This window comes from Chenopodium album, chromosome 27, assembly GCF_948465745.1.
Source record: "Chenopodium album chromosome 27, dcCheAlbu1.1, whole genome shotgun sequence".
NCBI classification, from domain to species: domain Eukaryota; kingdom Viridiplantae; phylum Streptophyta; class Magnoliopsida; order Caryophyllales; family Amaranthaceae; genus Chenopodium; species Chenopodium album.
Genome location: NC_137860.1, coordinates 1422072 through 1448437, shown reverse-complemented (window position 1 = coordinate 1448437; position 26366 = coordinate 1422072). Strand labels below are relative to the sequence as shown.

Genomic DNA, 26366 nt, shown 5'->3' with positions numbered 1-26366 from the left:
TTGACTACTTTAGTTTCTGTATTGCATGATCAACTAATTGAGAAAATGTACTCAACACATAAACAACCATCAGTAAGGGTATGCTTTTCTCACAAAGCTGCTCTATGATGTTACCTCTACACCTAGGTCAAAAGACCATAGATGGAGCAACACAATCACAGGCAACACTAAATCAAATGAGTCCCTTCATCATTTGGTTTACACAACATATACATATGGGCACATGCAATATGGGGGGACTCATTACATGTTGGTCTAATATTTGACTGTGAATGAGAACATAAATGGGACTCAACAATGCTTCAGGCAAAACATTCCCCTAGCCACATCCCCTTTACAAACTGTAACAGGAAGTAAGGACACTACTCATCAAATAACTGTACCAAAGCAAAAGGGCATACCATAAGCAAACAAACCAGTATTTTAGCATCTAAATACTCAAATCATCATACATCATCAACATTTGGAACCCAGCAATCATAACCAACAACATTAACCCACAACACAACAAGAAAAGCATAACTTATTCTTCCAAACTAATCACCACAGCATACATCATCAAAATTTGCAACATATCAACAATAGAAGGCCAGATCACAGATAATATTAACCACATCAAATGTATCACAGGGACTCAACCCCTAATAAAATCAAACAGGGACTCAATTTCCCCCAAAAAACATGCATATAAATCCATGAAAAATAACTGGAAATTAAAAGAACAGGGAGAAGAAAGGTTATACGCTGCATAGTTAGTGGCCAGAGAACCACTCAGGGTGAACATCCCGCAGAAAGTCCATGTAGTCCTCATCAGAAAGCTGCTCAGGGTCAACAGGCAGCCCAAATCTGACCCGTTTCATCCCTGAGAGGGATCCCTTGTTCTGCTGCTTCTCAGTAAGGGACTGACCCCCAGCAACAACCTTAGATCCACCAGATCCAGAAGCAAGTGCCTTCCCTTTGTTGCGGGACTCAGTCACAGCAGCTTTCCCCTTTCCTGAACCTTCACCATGCGTCTCCTTTTCCAGATCTATGATCTCAACAGGGGTTTTAGGGTTTTTTCCAGCAAGATCTGTGTTTACCTCAGTTTCATCATCTGAGGGTATGTACTCAGACAGTTTCGCACCACGCTTGACACGCATGAAAATTGGCCTCAACCTTGCCCTACGAAGTGGTTTGATCTTACCACTACCCCTCTCACAAATGTAACGAGTGGTTCCTGGAGGAAGTTCCTCAGTTCGTTTCTCAGGGGGGAGCTTTTCATACCAGAACAGAGATCCGGAATTGGAGGACTCAGAACTCATTTTTTGGGTGGTTGATTTTGCACAGATCTGGAATCGGAGAAGAGAGAAATGAAATCGAGATGAAGGAAACGGAGAAAGGGAGAAAACGAATTAGGGTTCCGAAAAATCAGGAGAGAGAAAGAGAGAGTCATATATAGCGCTGAGAGAGAGGAGAGAGAGAGGGAAGATGGAACAGCCATGGAGTAATTGCAGGTACTTGAAGACTGTAATCAATTTGAGTGGTTGGGAAGATGAACTGAATTGTTCATCAATGTGTGAGGATATAAAGAGAGATAATGTTGGGGGGGTTAATTTTTTTGGTGGGAATCATTAACTTTGGATTAGATTTAATTAGCTTTAGTGTATGTAGTTTAGTAGAAATCAGATCATTAACCATGTTTTAGTAAGGGCATATATGTAATTTCACCTGCCAAAATTTACTAAAAGAGGAAAAAAAAAAATTTGTTGCAACAAATGTGAACCACCCATATTTAGTAAATGTTGCAAGAAATAAGAAACGGAGGGAGTATAAATGATGGTAATGAGAATGAATTTGTACGTAAATTTGCAGGGAAAATCAAGATTCATTCCCATGAATATACTAGATCATTCCAAATTGTCCATTTTTTTTTTTTGAAAGAGTCCATTATATTTCCTTCCAAATACGTGGTAGTGGATGGTAATTATAAAATAAGAAGAAAACACATGCTTGAGGATGAATATACAATATTATGAAGATTACAATGTTAATTTCCTTCTAATTTATACGTACTTACAATTCATTCTCATTACCAACATTTATAATCGCCTACCAAACGAGCCATTATGCAAACTTAGTGGATTATATTGAGCTACTAGGTTAAGTCCCGTGCCATGCACGGTAATTTTTAATATTTAATACTTATCATTAGTTTAACATTATTTAATTATAAAAAAAATTATACCTAATTGCAAAATAGGATGAAAGTTCTCTAATTACAAAAAAAAATAAAAATAAAATAAAATAAAATAAAATTTATCACACTAAAGAAAACGGAGAGCATAATATATGCACGACTAATAAAAATAACTATGAATTACATACAAAGTTATTGATAGAAAACTATATTTATTTCATAATATTGTATAAAAAATTAATATCTTCGTTTGAAAGTGTACAAATGGAATATACTTATCAAATAGGAAGTTAAATATTATGGTATAGTTTGTATTAAAAACTTCTCTAAGAAGCTTTGGCCAATAAAATACGTAGTAAAATAAATAAATAAAAAACTTTTGGAGGGAAAATTTTTAACCAGGAGATGACATGTGTCATTCCTGGTTTCGCCTTTAGTATAAAGTTATAGAAGATTAAAAACTTCTCTAAGAAGCTTTGGCCAAAAAAATAAAATATATAAATAAAAAACTTTTGGAGGGAAAATTTTTAACCAGAAGATGACATGTGTCATTCCTGGTTTCGCCTTTAGTATAAAGTTATAGATTGATAGCTTAGTCAATCGCATAATAAACTAATATTGAGATCATTTGATGAATCATGTGCTTTCGGTCACTGATCGACAAAAAAAATGACATTAATTTTATTTATTAGTTTGTATGATTTGCACACTCACTAACATTATTAGCTAGCTAATTTGTCACATGAATTATTGTTAATTATCGCTCGTAAGAAATGCGTACAATAAATTAATAGTTTATCTGATAAATTAATAGTTTATCTGATATTTTCTAAATTTTAATAAACAATAACAATCAACCATTGTTGTCTTTATTCAACATGATTAACTTGAATTCATATATAAAGATGATGCTTTTACAAGACAATTAGTTGTAAATAAAAAGCCTTACACTTTATGCCTTACATATGCTAAACTTCTCCTTAAGGTACATTTTAAAGGTGTTAAATTTATTTAATTCAATATTGTATATGATATAATCCAATGTTCTTGTTGTATGTATAACCTGTAAATCTGTATTTTGCTGATATTTTCTTTGCAGGACTGTAAATTAAACATACAGCATTAATCGTAAGTTGGTCTGATGGAGCGCGAAAATGCAGCAGCTGATCATGAGGAAGAGGTTACGGCTCCTCTCTTGGCCGTCGTCTCTATAGATGATATAGTAGAGAAAAGTCTAGGACGTTTAAATTGGATACAAATCATGCAAGCGATCCTAGCATCAATACCGCCTTTTTTTGACAGCCAGCAAACGTACATGAGTAACTTTGCTCATGTGCAACCAAATTGGCACTGCACAAGTACTTATAATAATGCCTCTTGTGTCTCTAATAAGTCTAACATATGCAGCCTTTCGAGGGACGAGTGGGGTTGGGATACAGGCAATGTGCACACTTCGATCATATCAGAGTGGGATCTCGAGTGTGCTAGCTCGTTCATCACCGGCCTCCCAACGACTTGTTACTTTGTAGGATGTCTATTAGGTGGGTTGGTGTTAGCTACTCTTGGGGATTCATCGCTTGGGCGAAAGAACCTTCTTTGCATTTCATCTATGGTAATGTCCTTGGCTGCACTTGCCTCTGCATTTTCTCCCAACATTTGGGTGTATTCTGTTTTTCGATTCTTGAGTGGGGCGGGTCGTGCTCCTCTTGCAATCTGTGCATTGGTTTTACTGACCGAAAGAGTTGGGAAAAGATGGCGGTCACAAGTAGCTATGGTTGGTTTCATCCATTTTTCATTAGGAATATTGGCATTGACTGGTATTGCCTACTTAAATCGCGGTTCTTCTTGGAGAACTCTGTATATATGGACTTCAATTCCTGGAATTTTGTGTTCCATTTTGTGTTATTTCTTTCTTTTTGAGTCCCCTAGATGGTTGTTCATGCAAGAACGATCCATCGAATCCATTGCCATCTTACGAAAACTAGGATCTATAGGTCCAATTGGTCACAATTACTTGGCCTCCCTCATGACCAAACTCGACACACAACCAAACGTTACTAGTATTAGTACTAGTACATTTGCAGCCCTTAAGATTTTAGTTAAGAAAAGATGGGCTGTACAACGGTTGTTAGCGTCTATGCTCTTAGCATTTGGCATCGGTCTTATGTACTTTGGCATGTTTTTAGGTGTTGGTAACTTCGGGTTTAACATCTACTTAACCTCGACGTTCAGTGCATTATTGTCCTTGGCCTCGTATCTACTCACTTTCCTGTTTTGGATCCAAAGATGCAACAGACGGACCTCGTTGCTCGGGTTTTGTGCAATTAGCGGAGTAACAAGCATACTTTTCTCTATAGTAGGCCAAAATAAAGGTGATCATGATTTTCATGAAGGTATATATGTTGGACTAGAACTAGTGTCACTATTTTGTGCATGTATGGCGTACAACCTAGTGTTGATGTATATGGTAGAGCTTTTTCCTACTTGTGTAAGAAACTCGGCCTCATCACTAGTAAGGCAAGCGATGATCCTTGGCTCGGTTTTCGACCCCGTGTTGATTCTCCTAGGAAGGCAAAATATGGTTTATAGCTACGGGGTGTTCGGAGTCACAGTGCTTCTTTGTGGGTTCTTAGTTCTTTGTTTGCCTGAGACAAGAGGCAAGGCCCTTTGTGATACAATGGAAGAACAGGAGTTAATGGATAAAAACTGTACCAAGTCTATAATTTGATTTGAATTGATTTTGAGTATTTTACTCGTGTATTTTCCCAATTACTAGTATATAATCCTTGCAACCTACATATACCTTGTTAGTTGAATTGGAAAGTACTTGTTATTGTTCTACTTGTCTATTTTTATTCAGAACATTTGATCAAAAGTTTGACTACAAAGTGATTCATATACCTTCTTTTTTTTTTTTTTTTGGGGTTAAGTAATTTATATACTGTATATGGAAAAAAAAAATATGTAGTAATTCTTTGTGATATTCTTCTAATCACCATCTTTGGCACAAATAATATTTAAGTCATTATAGATCACAATTGTGAGTCTGATCCACCTTAAGTCATTAAAGATCTCAATCGTGGACTTGCTTTGATACTCTCAACTCACATATGAGTTATTTTCCTAAAATGTTCCATAACATGACATGTGACTATGTGAGACATCTTTAATACCAAATCCATATGAGGTTAAAAAATATATGGCAATAGTAGGAGTAATTTATTGATCTTTATAAAATGTTTAACTTTTTCTTCTTTTATAATGTGGAACACTTAATACTCCAAGATGAAGCAACTTGTAATCAAACTTAAACAATTTGAAGATCTCTAGCCTAACATCCATCCTATTTGATACTTGTCTCAAGCCAAATATGATTAAATTTCATAAACCCAATATTCAAAACCAAAAATAAACCCTATTTAAAGTAAACCGATACGGTCTAATCAATTCAATCGATGTTTTTTTCTAACTTCAAATTACATTTTCATACATAAGACGTAATATTGCTAACATTTAGGTATGAATCTAGTCAAGTCATATCGAGTTTAGTTTTTAGTACAATACAAGTGTGTCATGCACTGGTACAACTTTTTTTTCTTTTGGTATTTAGAGAGCCACAAAGGGCGACGGTGAGATTTGATTCGATCCCAGAATCTCTGAAAATCGGGAGGAAGGCTCTAAACACTTGAGCTAACCCTCGCTCTCTGCACTGATTCACATTAAACGAACTGTATAATCGTATTTAATATTTATTAAGTCACTTCGGAATAAGTCGGGTTATTTTCAAATCACAATGGACCATCCAAATACTCTATTGCCAAATATGCCAAGTAATTTGAGGCCCAATATAACAACACATTTCTCACAACAACATGGATCATTTTGATTTCTGCAATTCTGCATTTGGTTCAAAGTTTAGAGAGAGAAAGAGAGCAAATTTGAGAGAGAGAAAACATGGGAGGTGGACATGGAGGTCATGGAACAACCTACAAGGGGATGACTCTTCACGCTCCCAAACGATGGCATTCCGTCACCGGCAAGGGCATGTGCGCCATTATGTGGTAATCTTTCTCTCTCCTCCAATTTTTTCTTGATTCAATTGTATTCTTATCAAAACCCTAATCGATTCGAACAAATTCTTTATTTGTTGTCTCCATTAATGGAGGGTCTAATTCAGTTGTTTAATTACTCATCGATTTCACATTTTTGATTTTTTTTTTTTTATGTGGGTTTTGCATTTTCTGGGAATTTTAGATATTTGGGGATTGATGTGATTTCGATCGTGCTATTGATTAGGGTTTGTAATTGGAAAGTTTGAGGCTTTGATGATTTGAGTTTAATTTTATTAGATGTTTATTGTTGGTTGTCTTGGCACCCAATGTAAGAGTGATCAGGATTATGGAATTTGTAATTGATTTAAGGAGGTACTTTGATACTCGTATGATTCTGGAACTGACCAGTGTAGAACCTCGCTCGAAGATGACTTGTGTGGAATGTCGCTCGAAGAGGACTAGTGTAGAATCTCGCTTGAAGATGAGTTATTGCCCTTGTTGGATTGTACTGGAACTGAGAAACTTATTATTGATATACTTAAGTAGCTATTTTTGTTAAAGTTGGGTGACAGGCTCTCTTAATAATCTTTGCCGGCATTGCCGTATAGACCTGCTGCCTGATTACACTTGAGTATTTTGAGTAGGACCAATATCCTGGATTTTGCTGTCCTTGCCTGAGTGCTTATTGCTGTACCTGTTATAAACCTTGGGTAACACAATCCACAAAGAGCTGAGCAGAAAATTTTGCATCCTAGCTCTTTTTTGAATCAAATTTTTAGTATTATGTGCGCATTTGCTCAAGGATTTTGTAAGTGGAAATAATTTAGGAGGTTGAGATGATTGAGATGGTTAGCTGCATAGTGAAACATAGGTAGAACCTCATTGCTTGTCATGTGAAGCCCAACAAGCTCATTTCCTCCCACCCCCTTTAGCTATTTACTTGCTCCAAGCCTCCAACTTTTGTTTGACAAATATTATAATGTTCAAGTCAGTTGGTAGTTATATCTGTGAGATACAGAAATAGCATGGGCGAATAACCTAAACTCTCCATGGAGTTCAATGCTAGATTTACATGTCAACCTTTCTGCATTATTCTGGTAATTTGCACGAAATTATTGTAATCGGCATAAATATTTTTCTCTAGGAGTCCATGGTGCTGTAAACAGAAATAATTTTGAACAAAATGTGACAAGGAAGATGATCAGCTGTATAGTAAAATGTAGGTAAACCGTAGAACCCAAGTAGAACAAGAAGAGCCTGCATATTTAAAAAGGAAATGCTGGTATTCTCATTGTTTAGACATGCTCTTGACATTTTGAAGTTTTTGATGATATATCAGTTAGCCCTGAGTTCTTGCTGTCCTTTTTCATGAGCTAAAGTCATTATTTATCAAGGACCTTATCTTCTCCTTGTTGATTGAGGAAATAGTTGGAACTTGGAATTGACTGCTTTTAATCTTTTTTGGAGAAAAGGATGTATATTTCAATTTATCTGGCTCTAAATTTATCTTTCAGGTCTGAAGTTTGAATAGTGACTTTTAATCATGTGATTCTTGGGTTCATATAATGGTCGAGTTTTGTTAAACAGAAGGTAGACTGGTTTTTGAAAGTTGATGCATGAAAAAATTTAAGTTAATTGCTGCTTCAACACAATCTAGAAGTTGAGGAGTGAGGACAGTTGAATGAGAGTTGTGAGCTTGTGACATTTAACTTGAGAAACTTTTGTACAATTAATGGTCAACTTACTAATTAACTTCAAGTATTTCTCATGAGCATCTTTGTGTATATGGGTGACACTACCAAGTGTATCATCAGGGTGTGCCTTCTTTCTCTCTCCTCCGTATTCTGCTACTGCAAATTCCTCTTGAGTTAACCGTCACTTTTTAAATATTCTAGGGGGCTCCTGCAAACCTATGATGTCCTAACATAATTGTCCATGGCTGTTCAATATTCGGAAATTATTTTTGGCAGTGTAAAGAGTTATACTTCGTATATATCATTTCTTAGTCTTCTAGTTTTGCACTCTAGAGATGGTGCCAATTGTCAATTTCTTTGTTTGACTTGGCTGCACTCTTTTTGATCAATTCTAAATATATTCTTGGGTGCATATGCTTTTGATATCTGTTTGGATAACGTTTAAATATTTGTTTGAAAGAAATTTTTGATCAATTCGGACACCAATGCACCTAAAATGTCTAACCTTGGTCCATTAGTTGTTTCCCAGACAATTAAAATTTCTATAAAAAGCTAAGATATGTAAATTTTCAGGTTTTGGGTTCTTTACAGAGCTAGGCAAGATGGTCCAGTTGTATTGGTGAGCTCCATTTCAACCGCGTTTTTTATTTTTTTAATTAGTGGGGCTGAATATCCCTCCTTAAGGTGCTTTTAAAGATTTCTGACACTCGCTATAAAGCTGATGTCTTGTGCGCTTGTTTTAGGGTTGGAGACATCCCTGGGACGGACATGATGATCATGGACACGGAGATGGACATTAGACAGATTTCTGGTATTTCATCAAACCTTGTGATTTCATTTGGTGATTTGATATGTTAGATTACGTGATATAAAATTTTAATTTGAAAGAGCAGTAGTTATATTATCAGAAAGCATCAATTGTGATTGAGTATTTATAATTTACATTTATTATTGTAAATAGAATTTTCATCCAACAATTTTTTTTTTCTTTTATTAAACTATTGTATTTCGAACCGGACTTATTAAGTTAAATAATAGTAGAGGATAACAGCATAACACACCTTTTCAATAGCTAGCTCACTCAAACTATACAACTAGTTACTCACTTACTCTCTCCATCCCAAGATTCCCCCATTTTACAGTTTGATTTATGAAGCACGTATCATATGCTCCGACTGATGTATTTTATCCATCACCATATTAAAAAGTTAATTGGGGAAAGGTTGAAATTGCAGGTTTTAGAACCCATCTTCTTCTTTAGCTCAGCCTTATTGCTGGATGCTGTTGTTCTATTTAGTTTTTCCCTATGATCTAGTTTATCATCCCATCCTCCGCATTTATAGCAAATATATGACAAATTGCACTAATAAATGTGGTTTCCTCATTTGGAGCTCCAGAATTCTAGTCTGTGCTGGGGTAAACTCTTGTATTAGCTGATTTAGAAATGAAATCAGTATGCTGCACTGCTGGTTTTTTGGGGTGAATATAGAAATTGGTAAGCTGCCCATGGATCATAAAATGAAGTAATTGAGATACCAAATTTTTTTAGTAGCTCTAAGGATCCACGTATACTAAAGTGAAGGTGTGCCTTTTTTCCATCTGAAGGAAATGAATCTCACCTGCTTCTCATATTTGTTTGATTTCAGGCAGCTAAGTTAAGAGCTTGAGCTGAATGGTGAAAAGATTTGCTGTTCGACCTTATTGTGAATGCAACACCAGACCTCTGAGTAATTTCTGTTCAATAATGTATTCTTGATATTTGCTGTATTATCGTATTACAATCTGGTGTTGCTGTTTTTAATTAAGTTTTGGCAGCATGTTTGGTTTATTTTTTTTATATGTATGGTTTATATGAAGGTGAAACACTGCTTTCAATCAATTGCATGTTTTCCAGGGCTGATTATGTAGCATGTAAATCAGGACCTGGCTTCTGAAGTTTTCAATGTCTTACATCTTTGCAGTGTGTTTAAATTTGACAATTGAAGGGTATGGTGCGTACGCCATTCCTTTTTAATGTGTTCAAATCCTTTTCTGTAGCCATGCGGAATCCAACCACCTAGCTACTGAATACCTCCTTTCAGCCTTGTTATAGTCACCACCACCACCTTCAACATCTCTTTCCGACAACTTGTTGACACCAAAAAAGTAGGCATGTCTCATTTAAGATTTTGCGAGACTTGTACCTGAGTATTTTTAAGAGATTAAAACGAGTAGAGAAACGATAAGAGAGATTTAACAAGAAAACGTTACAAGGCTAAACCTTTTTTTTTACTAGTTGTAGATAATAATACTGTTACAAGCTTACAACAAGGGCTCTTTGAACTTCATACCCCAAACCTGGTATAAGAATTCACTCAAATTTGTGACCGAATTCTTATCACAAGTGCTCACTCTAAGTACACGATTTGCAGCTCTATTCGGTTCTCAGGTGAATTTTTGGTGGGCAATTAGCTTATCCCTATAAAATAGTAACAAAAACAAGGTTATCACTTTTAATAAATGTAGGTTTAATGTTAAGATAAAGGGACAGTAATAACCATTACAAAGAGGAATAGCCTCTCCTCAAGGGTATATACTATATACATGTCAAGATGAGTCTCTTTCAAAGATTTCAAAGAAATACTCGAGGACTATCCAAAAAGTACGCTTGGTTGAATATGGGAGTGACATATACTACGTAGTAAACTAGTGAAAATTGGTTTACCACTTTGTGTACATGTAAAAACAGTGAGTATCTCGAAATGTCAAATAAAAAACTTGAAACTCGTGGAACCGACTCAAATACATGAAGTACAAAATACGTTTCTATTTGATTATTTCCTCTTCGTTTAGTCAAAATAGGGTGGATTTAAACATGTAACCTATCTTAAACACTTTAGCTAAAACCTCATTGGCAAAAAAATTAAAATATAAAAAATGAAAAAATAAATCGAACATACTAGCTACTCCGCCTTGATAATTATGTATGGAGAAAGGCTTTATGGTGCAAGAACATTCTATACAAGTTATGTACCAATATTTAACTATCTAGTGATTGCATAATAAATAAGTAAAATAAAATCACAAGTGTATATGCTAAAAACCTTAAAAACGTGATCTACAAATATACTATCTTCCACCCCACAATTACACTATATAATGGAGGGCCTCTTTACGGTTTCAGATAATTCAATTGAAACAAGTTATCATCTTCTCTTTTTAAATTACAGGCTTAGTTATGTGAATTACATAATTTATTAATTTTGTATAAAATTAATGGAGACATTTTATTTTATTTTATTTTTTTTTTTTTTTTGAAACCACGTATATTAGGATAAGTTTTCATGACAAATTTGCGGATATAAAAAAAAGGAGTGAGAAAATATATCACTACCATTATGGAAGATTGGATATGATAACAAAATCATAGATAATTAACTAATTAAGATTTCGGGTATTTCAAAGATATATAACCAGTTTAAAACTCTTATCTTCTTTACTGATCTTCAGTCTAGTTATCGTTTTCCATTCCCTTTTCTATTATTAAAGGATTTTATGTCCGAAATCAAGTAAATTTCAGTCGAATCAAAGGTCAAGTAATAATAGAGGAATCGAATAAATCTATTCGAGTCAAAGGCCAAATAATAACAAAGGATAATGAATCAAATCCACAGAGTCATAGACTCTTACACATAATATAAATAAGTGGAATGAATTGCAAATTCCAATCAGGTATTTTTTCAAAAATAACATAAAATAGCATGACATAAAAATTCTATTGTTGTAACACAAGCATTACACAATATTCCTAGCCTGATCGGTCCTTTATCCACAATTATTGTGACGTCGTCTTAGCTTGACAAAGAAGGCAACTCCTCATCATTTTCGTATGTCTTTTTCTTATGGCTGATATTATATCTATTAATAGCTAAAATTATTTTTAATAAACTGCAATTAGTTTGTTAAACTTAAATTTTTGTTTTTAAGGTTACAACCCCTATATTAAGATTCATGGTTCGGGAATAGTAAGACTAAACTAGAAGAATTAATCTTCAATTTTATAAATTTATGTATTTATGGTTGTACAAATTACGTTTATATATAACAGCTTTTGTGGGTTTATTGATATTGGTTTTAAATTTGCTAGTTTTGAGATAGATGATTCAATCTTATTCAACTTGTTCCTCTATACGCAGAAGATAATTGTTCTTTTCTAAAACATTATTGAAAATTTATATAGTTCGATAAAGGGATTGTTTTGATGGCATGTCTTTGTTTAAAGGAGTTTTTTTAACCAAAGAAAAACTTGGGCTAAATTATTGTTGTTTGTCCACTACTTTTGAAGACAATAATCATAATTTCAATTTTTATTATGAAAAATTTGTCAAAAAAAACCTTTTAAATGCCACATTTTGCAAGAAAAAACCTTTTAAAAGGATCTTTGTTAAAAAAAACCGCCATGATCACTTTTTTTTTTAATGAAACCTCTTCCATCTTTTCCGACATTGACTCGAATTTTCAGGTGTTACCTCTCATTTTCCCTACTACATTTGCACTCCTTAGTTTTATTTTCCTCTTATTTTTCCTAAAAAGTTAATGCTCCCTATATTCTCTCTCCTTCCTCTATGAATGCTCTACTCTCTCTCATTACTCCATGATTTCTTTGCTATGCTATCACATCAATTTGGGTTACTCTCTCTGTCCTTTGGTGCAAGCCATTAATGTTGCCACAATAAACTAAGGTAATTGTTAATAATTCATCAAATTGAGTAGTGTGAAAATTGGGGCTTTGAACTCACTAAATTCTTCACCATTGTACCTGCATAATTAGCAACAACAACACAACTATTGGAGAACAGAAAATAACGCACAAGAGAAGTATTAGAGAAGAGAGAAGAACGCTGGATTGAGTACTTCAATGGTGAAGTAAGCACTACAATTGTGAAAGAAATAGATTAAGAACCTTAATTTACCTTTCAATTGATTTGATTTGGGGGAGATTTGCCCTAATTTTTCATTGGAGTGATTTGGGGAGGCTTGCCCTGTGTTTAATTACCCAACAATAGGCTGCAAGTAGGTATAATAAGGGGCCAACGCCTGAAAAATCGAGTCAATGTTGAAAAAGAGAAGAGAGGTTCCATCAAACAAAAAAAGTGACCGTGGTGGTTTTTTATAACAAAGATCCTTTTATAAGGGTTTTTTTTTTTTTTTTTCTCCGCAAAATAGACATTTAAAAGGTTTTTTTTGTTGACAAATTTTTCAAAAAAAAAAAAAAAGTGGATTTTTTTTTTTTTTTTTTTTTTTTGGGATAGTGGAAAAATCATTTTGGAGGGAGAAATCACTATTCACACATTCACACCGGATAACAATCTTTGTCATCTCCCAAACACTGTAAGAACAAGCTCAGTCTACGAAGCTCAAAACCACGACTTTCATGGCGGATTTAGCTCTTCAATAATCAATATCATCTTCCATTAATCCACCTTCAATGGAGAAGCTCCCTTCGAAGAAAACCCATCTCACAGTTCAAGAATGGGAGTCTCTCATCGACGACTTTCACCATGGAAATTCTCATCGATGGTCTTCTTCAATCTCCTCACTCTCTCTCCTCGATTTTTCTCTCTCTTCTCTCCTCAAGAAGAATTTCCCTCTTTCCCTCAAACTCCATCTTCTCATCTTCCTCGACGAATTCGCCGATCAAATTTTTGTTTCGGATGACGAAGAACAAGTTCTTTCGAGATTGATTGAAGCTTTGAAAGTTGTAATTCAATCCCCAATTGATGGGGTTTCGATTAATTACTCGCTTAAGGAGCAGATGCTTGTTTCTGTTACTTCGATTGTGATGACAATTTGTTCGATTAGGGTTAGGGTTTTTGCGACTCAAATTGAGGTGTTGGTTGCGATTCTATTGACGATTATTAATCGGCCGAATCATGGGGTTGATCGGCAAACGAGGGCTGTTGCTTGTGAATGTTTGAGGGAATTGGAGAGAGAATTTCCGTGTTTGTTGGCTGAAATTGTGGGGCATTTATGGGGTCTTTGTCAGAATGAACGAACTCATGCTTCTCAGAGCTATCTTCTATTGCTTTTAGAGGTAATTCATGACATTGTTGTTTGTAAATTGAATGTTGCTTCGATTTTTCGTACTGCTGTTCCTTTAGTTCCTTTTAATGTTCCGCAATGGGTGACTGCCTATGATGGGGAGGATAATGTGGAGGGTATGCATTTTGGGGTTGAATTGTCGGGTTCGAATGAGAAGGAGTTGAAACGAGTGATGTCGTTTTTGTTGGAGAATTCTCAGGTTTTGACTTGTTGTGGGATGGTGGAGTTCATGTCAATGGTGATGCCATTGGCAGTTGGGTTGGAGCTTCATTATTCTTTGTTGAAGGTTCAGTTCACTGGGTTGCTTTATAACTATGATCCCTTGCTTTGGCATGTTGTTTTAATGCTTTGTAAACGGTTTTTGGATGCGTTTGATGGGGACGAGGGTGAGATTTGTAAGCGCCTGGTGTTGATCGCCAAGGTGGGACAGCAGCCTTTGGTGTTTCGGTTACTGGTTCTTCATTGGTTGTTAGGTTTTGTCGAGTTGGTTTCCGAAAAAGATGTTGGGAAAAGGAAGTTAGTTGTTGGGATGAGCTCACTTTTTTACCCGAATGTATATGATGCACTTGCGTTGAAGTCATTGAAGCTAGATTTAATTGCATTTTGCTCTGTCATCAATGATTCAGCTGTGAGCCGGGATGAGTTTTCAGGGAAATCTGTGATGAAGTACTTTGAGGACGGTCTTGTCTGTGTATCAGGATTTAAATGGCTGCCACCTTGGAGCACGGAGACAGCAGTCGCTTTCAGGGCCTTGCATAAATTCTTGATTGGTGGATCAACTCATTCCAATGCTGATCCATCTGCCAGCAAAGATATCATGGAGTCTGCAATCTTCTATGGTATACAGGTACATGTTCAATTAATGTCATTTACTCTTCCCTGTTTTGTTAGCTGAATACTGTATCTATCTTTCCATGTTTTGGAAGTATCATCATATTAGAATTAGAGAACTTTTTGATTAAAAAAAAATGGTAGTGCTTGTAATTCAAAATTTTGAGGGGACCTCCGGTCCACGCAGGTGATAAGAATGCATGCAATATGCATGGCATGATTGTCATGGTTAGGTTAGGAATAATTTACTGGTCCACTGCCCAGATGCTTGAGTTTTAGGCGGTCATTTTTGTTATATTGAACTTGTACTCCGTATGCCATCTAATATTCAAATATTCAATTCATACAAAATAGCATGCATCTTTTGTTTGAAGAATGTCAACTTTCAACAAATGAACAATCCACTCTATGACTAATAGAGTAATCATGTCAACATACTGCTAATGATCTCTTATATTATATAAGCCAATTCTTGAGGAGTTTGCTGTCCGCCTATAATACCTAAAACTCCCTTACTTCTAATATAATGAACTGTCGTACATGTTTTTTGAAATGTGAGGCACTCATCATGTGCATAGAGATATAGTACTAATTAAAGTGTGTTTCCAAACCCTTCTTATAGAATGATTTCCATATTGACTATCTTCGAGGGGTCTGTGGTGACATCGTGACAATAATGTGGAAATCTTAAGAAATTGGTGCTATCTTAGTGACATCTTTTGTTTGTTCTCTTTTTTTTAGCTATGTCTTCACATATCATATGGTCCAGTATGCTAGCTTCTCCAATATTTACTTTTTATGCAAGCTTTTATTGGTTTCTATCCTTTCTTGGCGGATTTCTTGAACTTCATTAAGGTTTTATCCAAAGTGAATGGTTGATTATGCCGACTCCTCATATATAAGGCAGACATGTGTAGAAGTTAAATTAATAAGGTTATGGCCTTTTGGGAGGATAAATAAATATGGAAATCATGTTGTATCTAGGGCTTCTAAATATTAGGATTTGGATAGAAAAAAAAAAAGCTAGGCTGTGCTAGTTTGAGGGATCTAGGCGATAACGCTTGGAGCATAATCAGTCTTCTGGTGCTGAATTGTAGAGTCTTTAGATGCTAACTAATGAGAAGATGGAGGTGTAGGAGCTGTTTGTGAACAAAGATTTACACTTTGTTTGGATTGAGAAAATTGGATGGAAAGGAAGAGAAGTGAAAAGAAAGGATCCATCCTCCGTTGTTTGGAAACATTTAGTAGGAGGGGAAGGGAAGGGTAGGGAAAGGAAGCGGAAGGTTTCATTTTCCCTCCCTTTTTAAAAACCAAATCCTTCCAATGTTGGAAAGATTTGGATGGAAAATGTAACCTTACTTTCTCCCTCCTCTTCCTTCTTCTTCCCTCCCTTCCCTTTCCCTTCCACTTTGCTATCAAAACAAACGGTTTGAGTTAGAATGATAGAAGTATTAATAGGTAGCAATTTTAGGAGTTATTTGGATTTTGGAATTCTATGCTGGCCATGTGAAACGTTTGCATAGTGCCATTCTTTACTTATTAAGTGGTGGAGGGAGAGGAATCAGATCTGACCTCTTTATACTTTCATTTGTTGTTCAATAAGCGCCTATGGCGGTTCAACTAAACAGTGCAGACTGTACGTTAATTTTCCTTATAGAATCTTTATTCAACATCCATACGTGGTTTTAGGTGTAAGATGCTCTAGTGTTCTAGTTGCTTGGAAGAGGAAGTTAAAGGACAAGTGGATTGCAGAATTCAGGAAGCTAGTTCAGTTGACTGTAGGGAGGAGGAAATTAGTGATATTTTAGGTGAAATTCCTACTCCTTTTGAGCATTTGAATTTTGGAAGTAATCTATATATTAATGTATTTGTATAGTTGGACTGTTGGAGTCACATGCTTCAGCATAAGCTTTACCATCCCTTTCGTCATGTTGCAAGTGATAATTCATGTTATTTATAAATCAGGTATTTGTGAATTGTCTATAGATTTTTTTTGTTTGGGTGGGTATACAGGCTTGTAAGCTTTAAGTTTATTGGAGGCATGTTACTCTATGTTTCTATTGGGCTTGACAGTTGTCACTTCTTTGGTGTCCCTTTTAACTTTGATCTTTATTGTTTTTTTCAAAAAAAAAAAAAGCATAGGCCCGTGTACAGACACTACTATTTGTCACACACAAGGCAGTCGAAGACCTTTTTTTTTATTGTGTTTGCTTGTTCATATTTGCACGAGTTTTGCTAAAAGTATCTTAATCTGAAACAAACATAATTGCAAGAAACATTTGTAACTTTATTTTTGGAGGTAACTCTTACTACCTTTTTTTCTACATATAAAAAAATAAAATAAAAATAAAATAAAATATAAAATTTACTACCTCTGTTCTCTCTCTCTCTCTCTCTCTCTCTCTCTCTCTCTCTCTCTCTCTCTCTCTCTCCGCCCACACAGGTCACCTTTATGGGGGGTAAATGGGATCTTTCATACTGAATAGGAAAAACGGAGGTAGTACCAGTAGGAAACAGTATGCATTGAACAGAATCTGTGTATGTGGCTTCAGAGCTAGCTACTCTGTTAAGTTTGTGTATAATATTTCACCAACGACACTCTATATATACCAAAATAATACTTTAATAGAAGACATCAAAAAATGATTTAAAGATATTTGGTGACTTGAAAAGGAAGCATCGATTAGTCAGTATCATCTACTCTCCTCTAGTTGAGATTCAGAAATATTATATTATTTTTCCTTCTCCTTTACTTTGAGAAACATAGGTTTTTTCTTCTGTTTTTTACTTTTGTTCATTTCAATATATAGGAAATGAATTGTATCATGATTAAGTATAAATTTGAATTCCTAGACTGCAAAGTTTCTTGGAGATACACAATCAACCAATTAATTGTTATGGCCATTTTGCTAGTAATTACTTGTATTTTCTGTTTGCTTGTCTTTCTTTCTTTCTTTCTTTCTTTCTTTCTTTCTTTATTCTGTTTTTTCAGAACTCCATAATTTGCTACTTGGCATTTTTCTTCTTCTGCAAAGTTGTTTTCATCCAGAAACCTTGAAGGATGGGTCTGGCTTAAGTAATTCACTGCCCATCATAGTTTCATGTTCCTGGCCATTAGCAAGAACAATAACACTCACCAATGATTAGAACAAAATGAAAATTATATCTATAATATTTGGTATTAGTGATACTAATGCTTTATATGATAGCCACTTTTTTTAGTAGCTATCTTATTAGAAATAATGAAACAGCCAATGTATCCGTGTTTAATACTCAAAAGTATTTTTTAAGAGCTGCCTGAGTCAAGGGCAAGCTTCTCTCTAGGCTTATATCTGAAATCCACTAGACAAGTAGGCATTAAGAGATATAAAACACAAGACAAAATTTCTCTGTTACAATGAGGAGTGGGTTCTGTCCATCAAATCCATCATTTATATTTATTGTGTGTTTCATTGTTTTCCCTAATTAATAAATTTAATTTTCTCCCATATCTCTTCGTCCCTATATTGAGATTTACAGCGGGAAAAGAGATTTTTTTTTTTTTTTGGGAGGGGGGCGATAAGAGTAAGGGTTAGTCTCACAAGATCTGCCTTGCTTTTCACAGTGTTGATACAGTTGTTGTCTCCATCCTCTATGGACAAAACATGGATAGTGAACCATTCTACTTTGTAAAGTTTATCTTATGGTTTATAGCCACAATTTACTGCGTTGTTAAGTTTATCTTATGGTTTATAGCCACAATTTCATTTGTGCATTGCAGACAATGTTGGTGAAGTTGCTATCAGACTTCCAAAAGTTGGTTCCTGTGGTTGTTACTTTAATTGATCGATTATTGAGCTGTCAAAAGCACTGCTACCTTGGGGAGAAGCTGCTTCAGATCATTGATGAGCACCTACTTCCTAAGATTGTCATAAACTATCGATTTTCTTCTTATTTCCTGATTTTTGATAGAATTGGGAAAAATGATTCTGTACCTCCACAAAGATTGCTGGAGTTGCTTATGAAGTTCACAATTTTTCTTGTTGAGAAGCATGGTCCAGATACTGAAGTGAAATCCTGGTCCCAAGGAAGCAAGGTCCTTGGCATTTGCCGAACAATGCTTTTGCACCACCATAGTTCCCGTTTGTTTATGGAACTCTCTCGACTTCTTGCATTTACAACCCTTTATTTTCCTGATTTGGAGGTTCGTGACAATGCAAGGTACTGTTATGAATCTTATATTGTCATCCCTGTCCCACTTTACTTCCTGCACTCCATATCAAATAACATATAGATTCTCAGATTTCTGCTTGCATGATCTATGATTCTTCAATTCTGGAGATAGTAATTTATATGCATTTTCATACAAAATTTACAAACTAAGGCATGTGGGATGTAGTCATGTAGCCCTCTCTTTATATTTTAGAGGGGTATTTTTCATAAACAAAGTTTTCTGGGAAAAAAAAAACAAAAAAAACAAAAAAAAAAAAAAATCTTTGGGCTTATATCTGGGCCTTCTATGTGCGATTGTGATTCATTTTTGTTCAGCTGACACGAAATTATGTTTATGTAATGTAGGTTACGGCTTTAGAAACTTCTTCATGCTCTCTTTCACCCCAGGGAATATAAATTTATCTGTTCTGTGATTTGTAGGATTTACCTACGAATGTTGATATGCATACCTGGAAAAAAACTCAAGCATATGCTGAACCTTGGGGATCAATTGGTTGGCATCTCACCATCACCTCATGCAAGTTCTGCATATAATGTTCAATCTCCTCGGTTTTCTGAGGATCTTAAGAAATCCAGAAGTATTTCATCTTACATCCATCTTGAGCGGATGATACCACTGCTTGTGAAGCAATCTTGGTCTTTGTCTTTACCAGCTATTGATTATGACGTTGACAAGAATGGCTATGTGGATGGCATCAAGGATACTGAATCACAGTTGAATGGTAATGATTCCAGTGACTATAAAGCTACCGACTTTTCCCCTGACAATAAAAGATTAGATCAGCCTCAAGAACCTCTACGAGTTATGGATTCCAAAATTTCAGGGACTTTGGATATACTGAGGAAGCATTTTTCATGTATTCCTGACCCCAGGCACATGTCAGGGATCAAGATTAGAATTCCCTGTTCTTTGAGGTTTAGATCTGATAATTTCAACCGCATATGGGGATCAGATTCAACAGGGGAGGTTGCTAATGAATTAGATGCACTGCCTGCAATGTATGGAATAGTTCTCAAGTTCTCATCCTCAGCTCCTTATGGTTCTATACCATCATATCACATCCCATTTCTTCTTGGTGAATCAACTTTTGTGAGTCCCCAGAAGAAAGAGTCATTGGACATAGTCCCTGCTGGAATCCCCTCTAGTGAAAAGTCAGTCTCTAAGTCACCAGTTACCATTGAATTGGAACCACGAGAACCTGTGCCAGGTCTTGTTGATGTTTCCATTAATGCAAATGCAGAACATGGTCAACTGATACATGGCAAGCTTCAGGGGGTCGCAGTTGGAATTGAGGACATGTTTCTCAAGGCTGCTGCCCCATCTGAAATCCTAGAAGATGCAGTTCCTGAATATTACTCACGCCTTTTTAATGCTTTGTGGGAAGTATGTGGTACCTCTTCCAGTGCTGGCCGGGAGACATTTTCACTTAAAGGCGGGAAGGGATTTGCAGCAATCCATGGAACACAATCTGTCAAACTCCTCGAAGTTCCTTCAATCTTTGCAATTCGTGTTGTAGAAAGATATCTAGCCCCCTTTGTTGTTGGTGTGATTGGTGAATCTCTTGTGGAGATTGTGAAGGATGGGGGCTTAATCCAGGATGTTGCATGGATAGATAAGTCATCAGATTCTGCTGATGGAAATAACTCGGTTGCAAAGTCTGATGGTGGTCCACTATATCTCACATACTTGGATAACGAAGATGGTAAGATCAACATTGGTAAGACAAACATGGGTTGCTTTCAAGTGTTGATATTTTTACCTCCCCGCTATCATCTTCTCTTTCGGATGGAAGTTTCAGATTTTTCCACACTGGTACGAATTAGAACAGATCACTGGCCTTGTTTAGCCTACATTGATGAATATTTGGAAGCTCTTTTTTCTTCATAGATGGGTTAGTCTATTCCGCGGCTATATTTTGTAGAGAGGAAATTCATTCTGATTTCTCTTTTGCCTTGTGGAGGTTGATTACAATTTTCTGTTCAGATTCTTTTCCCAGATTGTTTTTTACTTGGGAAAATATTCTTTTTGCATCCGAAATAAAAGATGTACATATTCGAGTCTCTGTCACTCATGTAGTGATTTTGTATATGAAATTTTGAGTCCTTTCTGGCAGTGTACTTCCCCGAGAATATGATTTTACAGTTAATTTCAAAATTTTGGTATCCATCGACTATGACTGTAACCCTCTGCTGCTTTTTATTCTTCTTTTTTTTTTTTTCAAACTTGCAAATTTGATCAAATGGCAAAACTTAATGAAATTAATGTGTCATATAATGAGTCCCTTGTGACAGTTGTAAGTAGGGAGAAATTGGAAATCCTTATTCCAAGAGGTAAAAGATTGACCTCCGGCTCCAGCTAGGTCTGGAGACCGAAAAATTAAATTTCAAGAATCGAAGACTGGACCAGTTAAGTTAGGATCAAACCCGGACCGAACTGAAAAAATCGGTCCAACCCTCAGACCAGACCGATTTGAGTTTTTTATATAAAAATTTCTAAATTTTAAATAATTTATGAAAGACTCGGAAAAAAAAAAAAAATCAAGGAAAAACAATATTTTTAACGTCTTTTTTGTATGTTTAGTATGAAAAAGCTCATACAACTAAAGTTTTCCAACCTTGTTAAGGATAATCTTAATCATTATTAAAAGGTTTTATGTATAATTTTAAGTAAAAAATCGTTTTTACAGGATTTTGGACCAGACCAGCCCGAAGACTGGGAAATTAAATTTCTCGACCTGAAGACCGGACCGGGTAATTTGGTCTGGTCCGGCTTGGGGTTGGTCCAGACCAATTTTTGAACACCCCTAAATGCAACCATTATGAGAATATGTTCACCAAAAAATACTATCTTACCCTACTTGTTTCACTCGACCACCCTCTAGGCCTCTACCCACCCACCTTTTCATCTCCTACAGTCCTTTCGCCTTACTTCACACTTCTTAATCTAGAAGTCTACTTTCCAACCCAATTGGAATCAGGTCAATATCTTATCAAGATCAAAAGATATGGTAAAAAAGTGCAAGGGTGTCATTCTCGTGTCCATGTTTGGGGTGAAACGGGTTGGAGGACCTTAACACTAACCCAACCTACTTAGTAAACGTGTCGTGTCATGTTAACCCTTCGAAAACCTTTGACACTAACCTGCTTGTTTCGTGTTCGGTTCATGGCATGTTATAAGTAAAAATGTATTGTAATTCCCATCCAAAATGTTTATCATAATACATTAGTTAATTTTCTGAAGTATGTTTTTCAGTTTCATGTTACAATTCTCAACATTAACACGACACAACACATAAACCCTTGACACTAACACAATTTTGCCTTGTTCGGTTCGTGTTGTGTCAACTTTTGCCAGCTCTAAATTTTAATTCGTGAAAAATGAAAAAAATAAAAAATAAAAAAAGAGATTATGCAATTATGCAAGTGAGGTTTAGTGGGAGAGAGAAGATGTAAGGCCTTGTTCATTTCACCTCTAAAAAATAATATTCAGTAAAAATTATATCAATTCAGTAAAAAAAAATTCATTTCATTAAAAATTATTTCATTTTAGTAATTTCAATTCAGTAAAAAATCAGTAATTTTATATAAAAAGAAAATGTATAACAGAGAAACAATAAAAAAAAAAAAATAAATAAATAATTCGATTCAGTAAAAATAACTTCAGTTCGAATAAAAATACTACCTCCGCTTCACAATACTCGCAACAAAGTACAACTTTGCGGAGGCCGATGCAAAAGATTGAAGGGGGATTAATTAAGGGGAGGGGTAAAGTATTAGGGGAGTTAAAAGGGAGGGAAATAAAATTGGCCCATATGAAGGAGAGAGAAAGTGAGTGGGAGAATCTTTTTTTAATGGGGAATTGCCCCTCCTTTTTCTGATTTGTTCCAAAAAGGTCCAAATTTTTTGGCTCCTTATTTTTCCCTCCCTCCCCTTTCCACGAAAATTCAAATTAACCCCCAAATTCAAATTTGACATTCATTTCAAACAAAAAGACCTCATTATAAACAGGTCTCCCATCCAACTTACCCCATTTTTTTTACAAACTGTTTTCAGAATGGGATAACTGGGTTGGGGGGGGGAATAATTTCAGTTTCATAATTCAGTTTAAGCAATTAATGTAGCAAAATACAGGCAGCCCTACAAATTACATTTTCCTACTTAATCAAATTAATCCTAATTTCCAAAAGCTGAGTTTCCTACATCATCAGCACCATATTTACAGAAATCAGGCTCCATTGAAGACCGCAAAAAAAAAGCCACAGCCGCCATTTCATCACCTTCACCTAATCTGAAAAAAAAGGACTCATGGATGATTTTTTTGATGATGATTTCTTTGAAATGCATCATCTTTATGAACAAGAACAACAACATACACAGTTTTACAATGAGGGACTCCATGAGTACTTCAACTCAGAAGCATATGATGCAGATGATGATAGTGCACAAGAAGATGAAGGTGAAGATGAAGAAGCACATCAACAAGAAGCACAAGTAATTTAGAGAGCAAGCAGAGAAATGACAGTGGTTGAAAAGAGGCATCTAGTTGATGAAATCATGCTGAACATGGAAGGGGACTCTTTACCAAAGGGATTTCTGTCCAACTTAGCCAAAAAACACAATGTTCACAGATCAACAACAACCAGGTGGTTTCAGGTAATTAAAAGACACTTGCTTGAAGGAAATGTCATTGATGTTAGAACCAAAAAAACAGGTGCTTGTGGGCCAAAACCAAAAGAATACACTGATGATTGGTTAACTTCAGTGCCTCTATATAAGAGGACCACTGAAAGGAGCTATGCAGCTGCCCTACATGTGTCACAATCAACCATTCACAGGTTAAGGAAAAAGGGCAGGCTTAGAACACATACAGCAAACAATCATCCAACACTGTCAGAAAATCACAAAGTTGCAAGAATGAAGTGGGTTCTAAGCTGGGTGAACCCTGCTCCATCATTAGGGGACCCTACATTCATTGACATGCAGTACTCAATACACATAGATGAGAAATGGTTTTTTTTGAATCCTGAAACCAGAACTTTTTACTTGCTGCCTAATGAAGAGAACCCTTATAGAGCACAACAATCAAAGAGATTCAAGCTTAAGGCAATGTTCATGGGCATGGTGGGAAAGCCTTTATATGATGAACACAAGAATATGGTACATGATGGGAAATATGGGTTATTCCCTTTTGTAAAATATGAGATGGCAAAGAAGAAGAGCAAAAACAGGGATAAAGGCACATGGGAAACAAAGGCAATACAGTCTGTGAACAGAGATGCTATAAGGGAAATGCTACTCAATCATGTACTCCCAGCATTGTATGAAAAGTGGCCTGCACAACTACCTAAGAATGTTACTATTCAATGGGACAATGCTAGACCCCATCAAGTGCCAAATGATGCTGAGTTTCAAGATGCATGTCAAGCATATGGGTTTAACATCCAATTTGTTTATCAACCAGCTCAAAGTCCTGATTTAAATGTGTTAGACTTAGGTTTATTTAGGGTGATTCAATCAATTCAATATCAGTCATTCCCTAAGAATCTAGATGAGCTTATTGAAAAGGTGGAAGAGGCATGGAATTCATTTGATCCAACTGTCAACAAGTATACTTGGATAACACTACAAAGTTGCATGCTTAAAATTCTAGAGAAGATGGGGGGAAACAACTTTGTCCCTCCACATATGAAAAAAAGGCATTTGGATAGTCTAGGTATACTACCAGAATTGTTGGAGGTGGACAGGGAGCTTCTACAAAGTGTAGTACAGTACTTGAACACAATTGAAGTTCAAACAAACAACAACCATCAACAAGAAGCTAACATGGAAGTGGATGCAGATTAAGCAACAGGGGACTCCATCTTTTGTGATACAAAGACTGCCACACATAACCACTCATTCCTAAACTAATTCCTCTTTTTGTTTTGTTTAAGTTGTGGTTATGTGTATTTTGTTAAATATCAACTGCATATGTATTGGCAGTCTTTTACTTAGAAAAATGTCATCAAAGTAAACTTTTGTAACTTAAAAAGAGCATTTGTAATGATGAAACAGAAGAACACTTTTGGTAAAATTCCATCAGATAGGAAATTTTTTACATCAAAGCATAGTAGATATTGGGTATCTCCACAGCAACCTCTAAGAGAAGTCACTAGAGCATCCACATCTATCAACTAGCTCTCAGATGAGTCCCTTCATCATATGGAGGTAAAACAATGAAAATGCATTGTATGTGGGGGGACTCATTGCATTATAGGGCCTTTTTTTAAGGGACTCATGTACTCAGTGTAAGGGACAGCAAAATGAACCCACAAACACAGTGCACTAAGAATTAAAACAGAGGCAGTAAAACATAGGCAGGAAAACAGAGGCAGCAGCACCAAAGCTCACAGCACATAAACAAGTGCTCATACTCACTGCAACAAACCAGATACACACAATACCAGCATAATGCATCCCAGAACTCAAAGTCACAACAAAAAAACAAGTAATACATGCAACAAAAATCACAGGAACTCAGTCATTCTAGAGTGACAAGCATAGCACCAACAGGGGACTCAATCTCAACAACATCATGCTTTTAATTTAGAAAACAAAAAATAGGGTTTCAGAATTTACACTGCCCCATTAGTTTGGGGGTTGCTGGAACACAGGATAGTAGATCTGGAGGTAGGCCTCGTACACATCATCTGGGTCTTGACCATCTGGAAGCCCAGATCTGACCCTCTTGACCCCGGAACTAGGCCCAGCCCCAACCCTAGCCATCATGGGATGGGATGGAGGAGGCCTAAGGACCTCCTCAGCAGTGAGCTCCACAGATCTAGACTCTCCTGTATCAGATCTAGCATCAGGAGCTGAAATAGCAGGCGTAGGAAGTGCCGCAACCATGGAACGCTGCTTTTTCGGGGGTGAATCCACCAGATCTATCACCGAAACAGTAGGAGAAGGGGCTTTTGATGCAGACGGCTTGGGTTTCTCCTCCTCGTCATCACTAGAAATGTACTCAACAAGCTTGGCTCCTCGAATCCTACGTCTAGCAATTATAGAGGCACGGCGAACAGGCTTGAGCTTGCCATTTTTGTTGATGAGAAGAGATAAATAAAGATGCAAACACCAGAAAATGAAGAGAGCGAAGGATAAAAACCAGAGAGTGAAGAGAGAGGAGGCAGACGAGTAATGAGTGAGAAGAAGAGAGAGAGAGAGGGAGATACTGAGAGATAGAGAGAGAGAATATGAACGAATACGGTGCATTTGGGGGGGATTTTTCTGGAAAATTGAAGAGCCCCCATTCAATGCCTTCAACCACCTTCATCCTGAATT

General features: G+C 36.1%; 2 protein-coding genes and 1 pseudogene across 2 annotated transcripts; all 3 read left to right on the top strand.

Moving 5' to 3' along the window:
• The first annotated feature begins 3317 nt into the window (after positions 1-3317).
• LOC145618960 (organic cation/carnitine transporter 2 pseudogene) lies at positions 3318-5106 on the top strand (annotated as a pseudogene).
• An 8124-nt stretch (positions 5107-13230) lies between these two features.
• Positions 13231-21213, top strand: LOC145620207 (uncharacterized). The gene is made up of 3 exons (XM_081674838.1): positions 13231-14850; positions 18595-19034; positions 19467-21213. The coding sequence occupies exons 1-3, from the start codon at positions 13390-13392 to the stop codon at positions 20932-20934; spliced, it is 3369 nt and encodes a 1122-aa protein (XP_081530964.1). The 5' UTR covers positions 13231-13389; the 3' UTR covers positions 20935-21213.
• A 2348-nt stretch (positions 21214-23561) lies between these two features.
• On the top strand, positions 23562-24890 carry LOC145618959 (uncharacterized). Its single transcript, XM_081673569.1, has one exon. It carries the CDS (start codon positions 23562-23564, stop codon positions 24888-24890), a length of 1329 nt encoding a protein of 442 aa, XP_081529695.1.
• Positions 24891-26366: the final 1476 nt, after the last annotated feature.

Coding starts and splice junctions, on each gene's coding strand:
- LOC145618959 (XM_081673569.1), top strand. CDS start 23,562: ATGACAGTGGTTGAAAAGAGGCATCTAGTTGATGAAATCATGCTGAAC.
- LOC145620207 (XM_081674838.1), top strand. CDS start 13,390: ATGGAGAAGCTCCCTTCGAAGAAAACCCATCTCACAGTTCAAGAATGG. Junction 14,851..18,594: donor CAATCTTCTATGGTATACAG/GTACATGTTCAA, acceptor TGTGCATTGCAG/ACAATGTTGGTGAAGTTGCT. Junction 19,035..19,466: donor GAGGTTCGTGACAATGCAAG/GTACTGTTATGA, acceptor TGTGATTTGTAG/GATTTACCTACGAATGTTGA.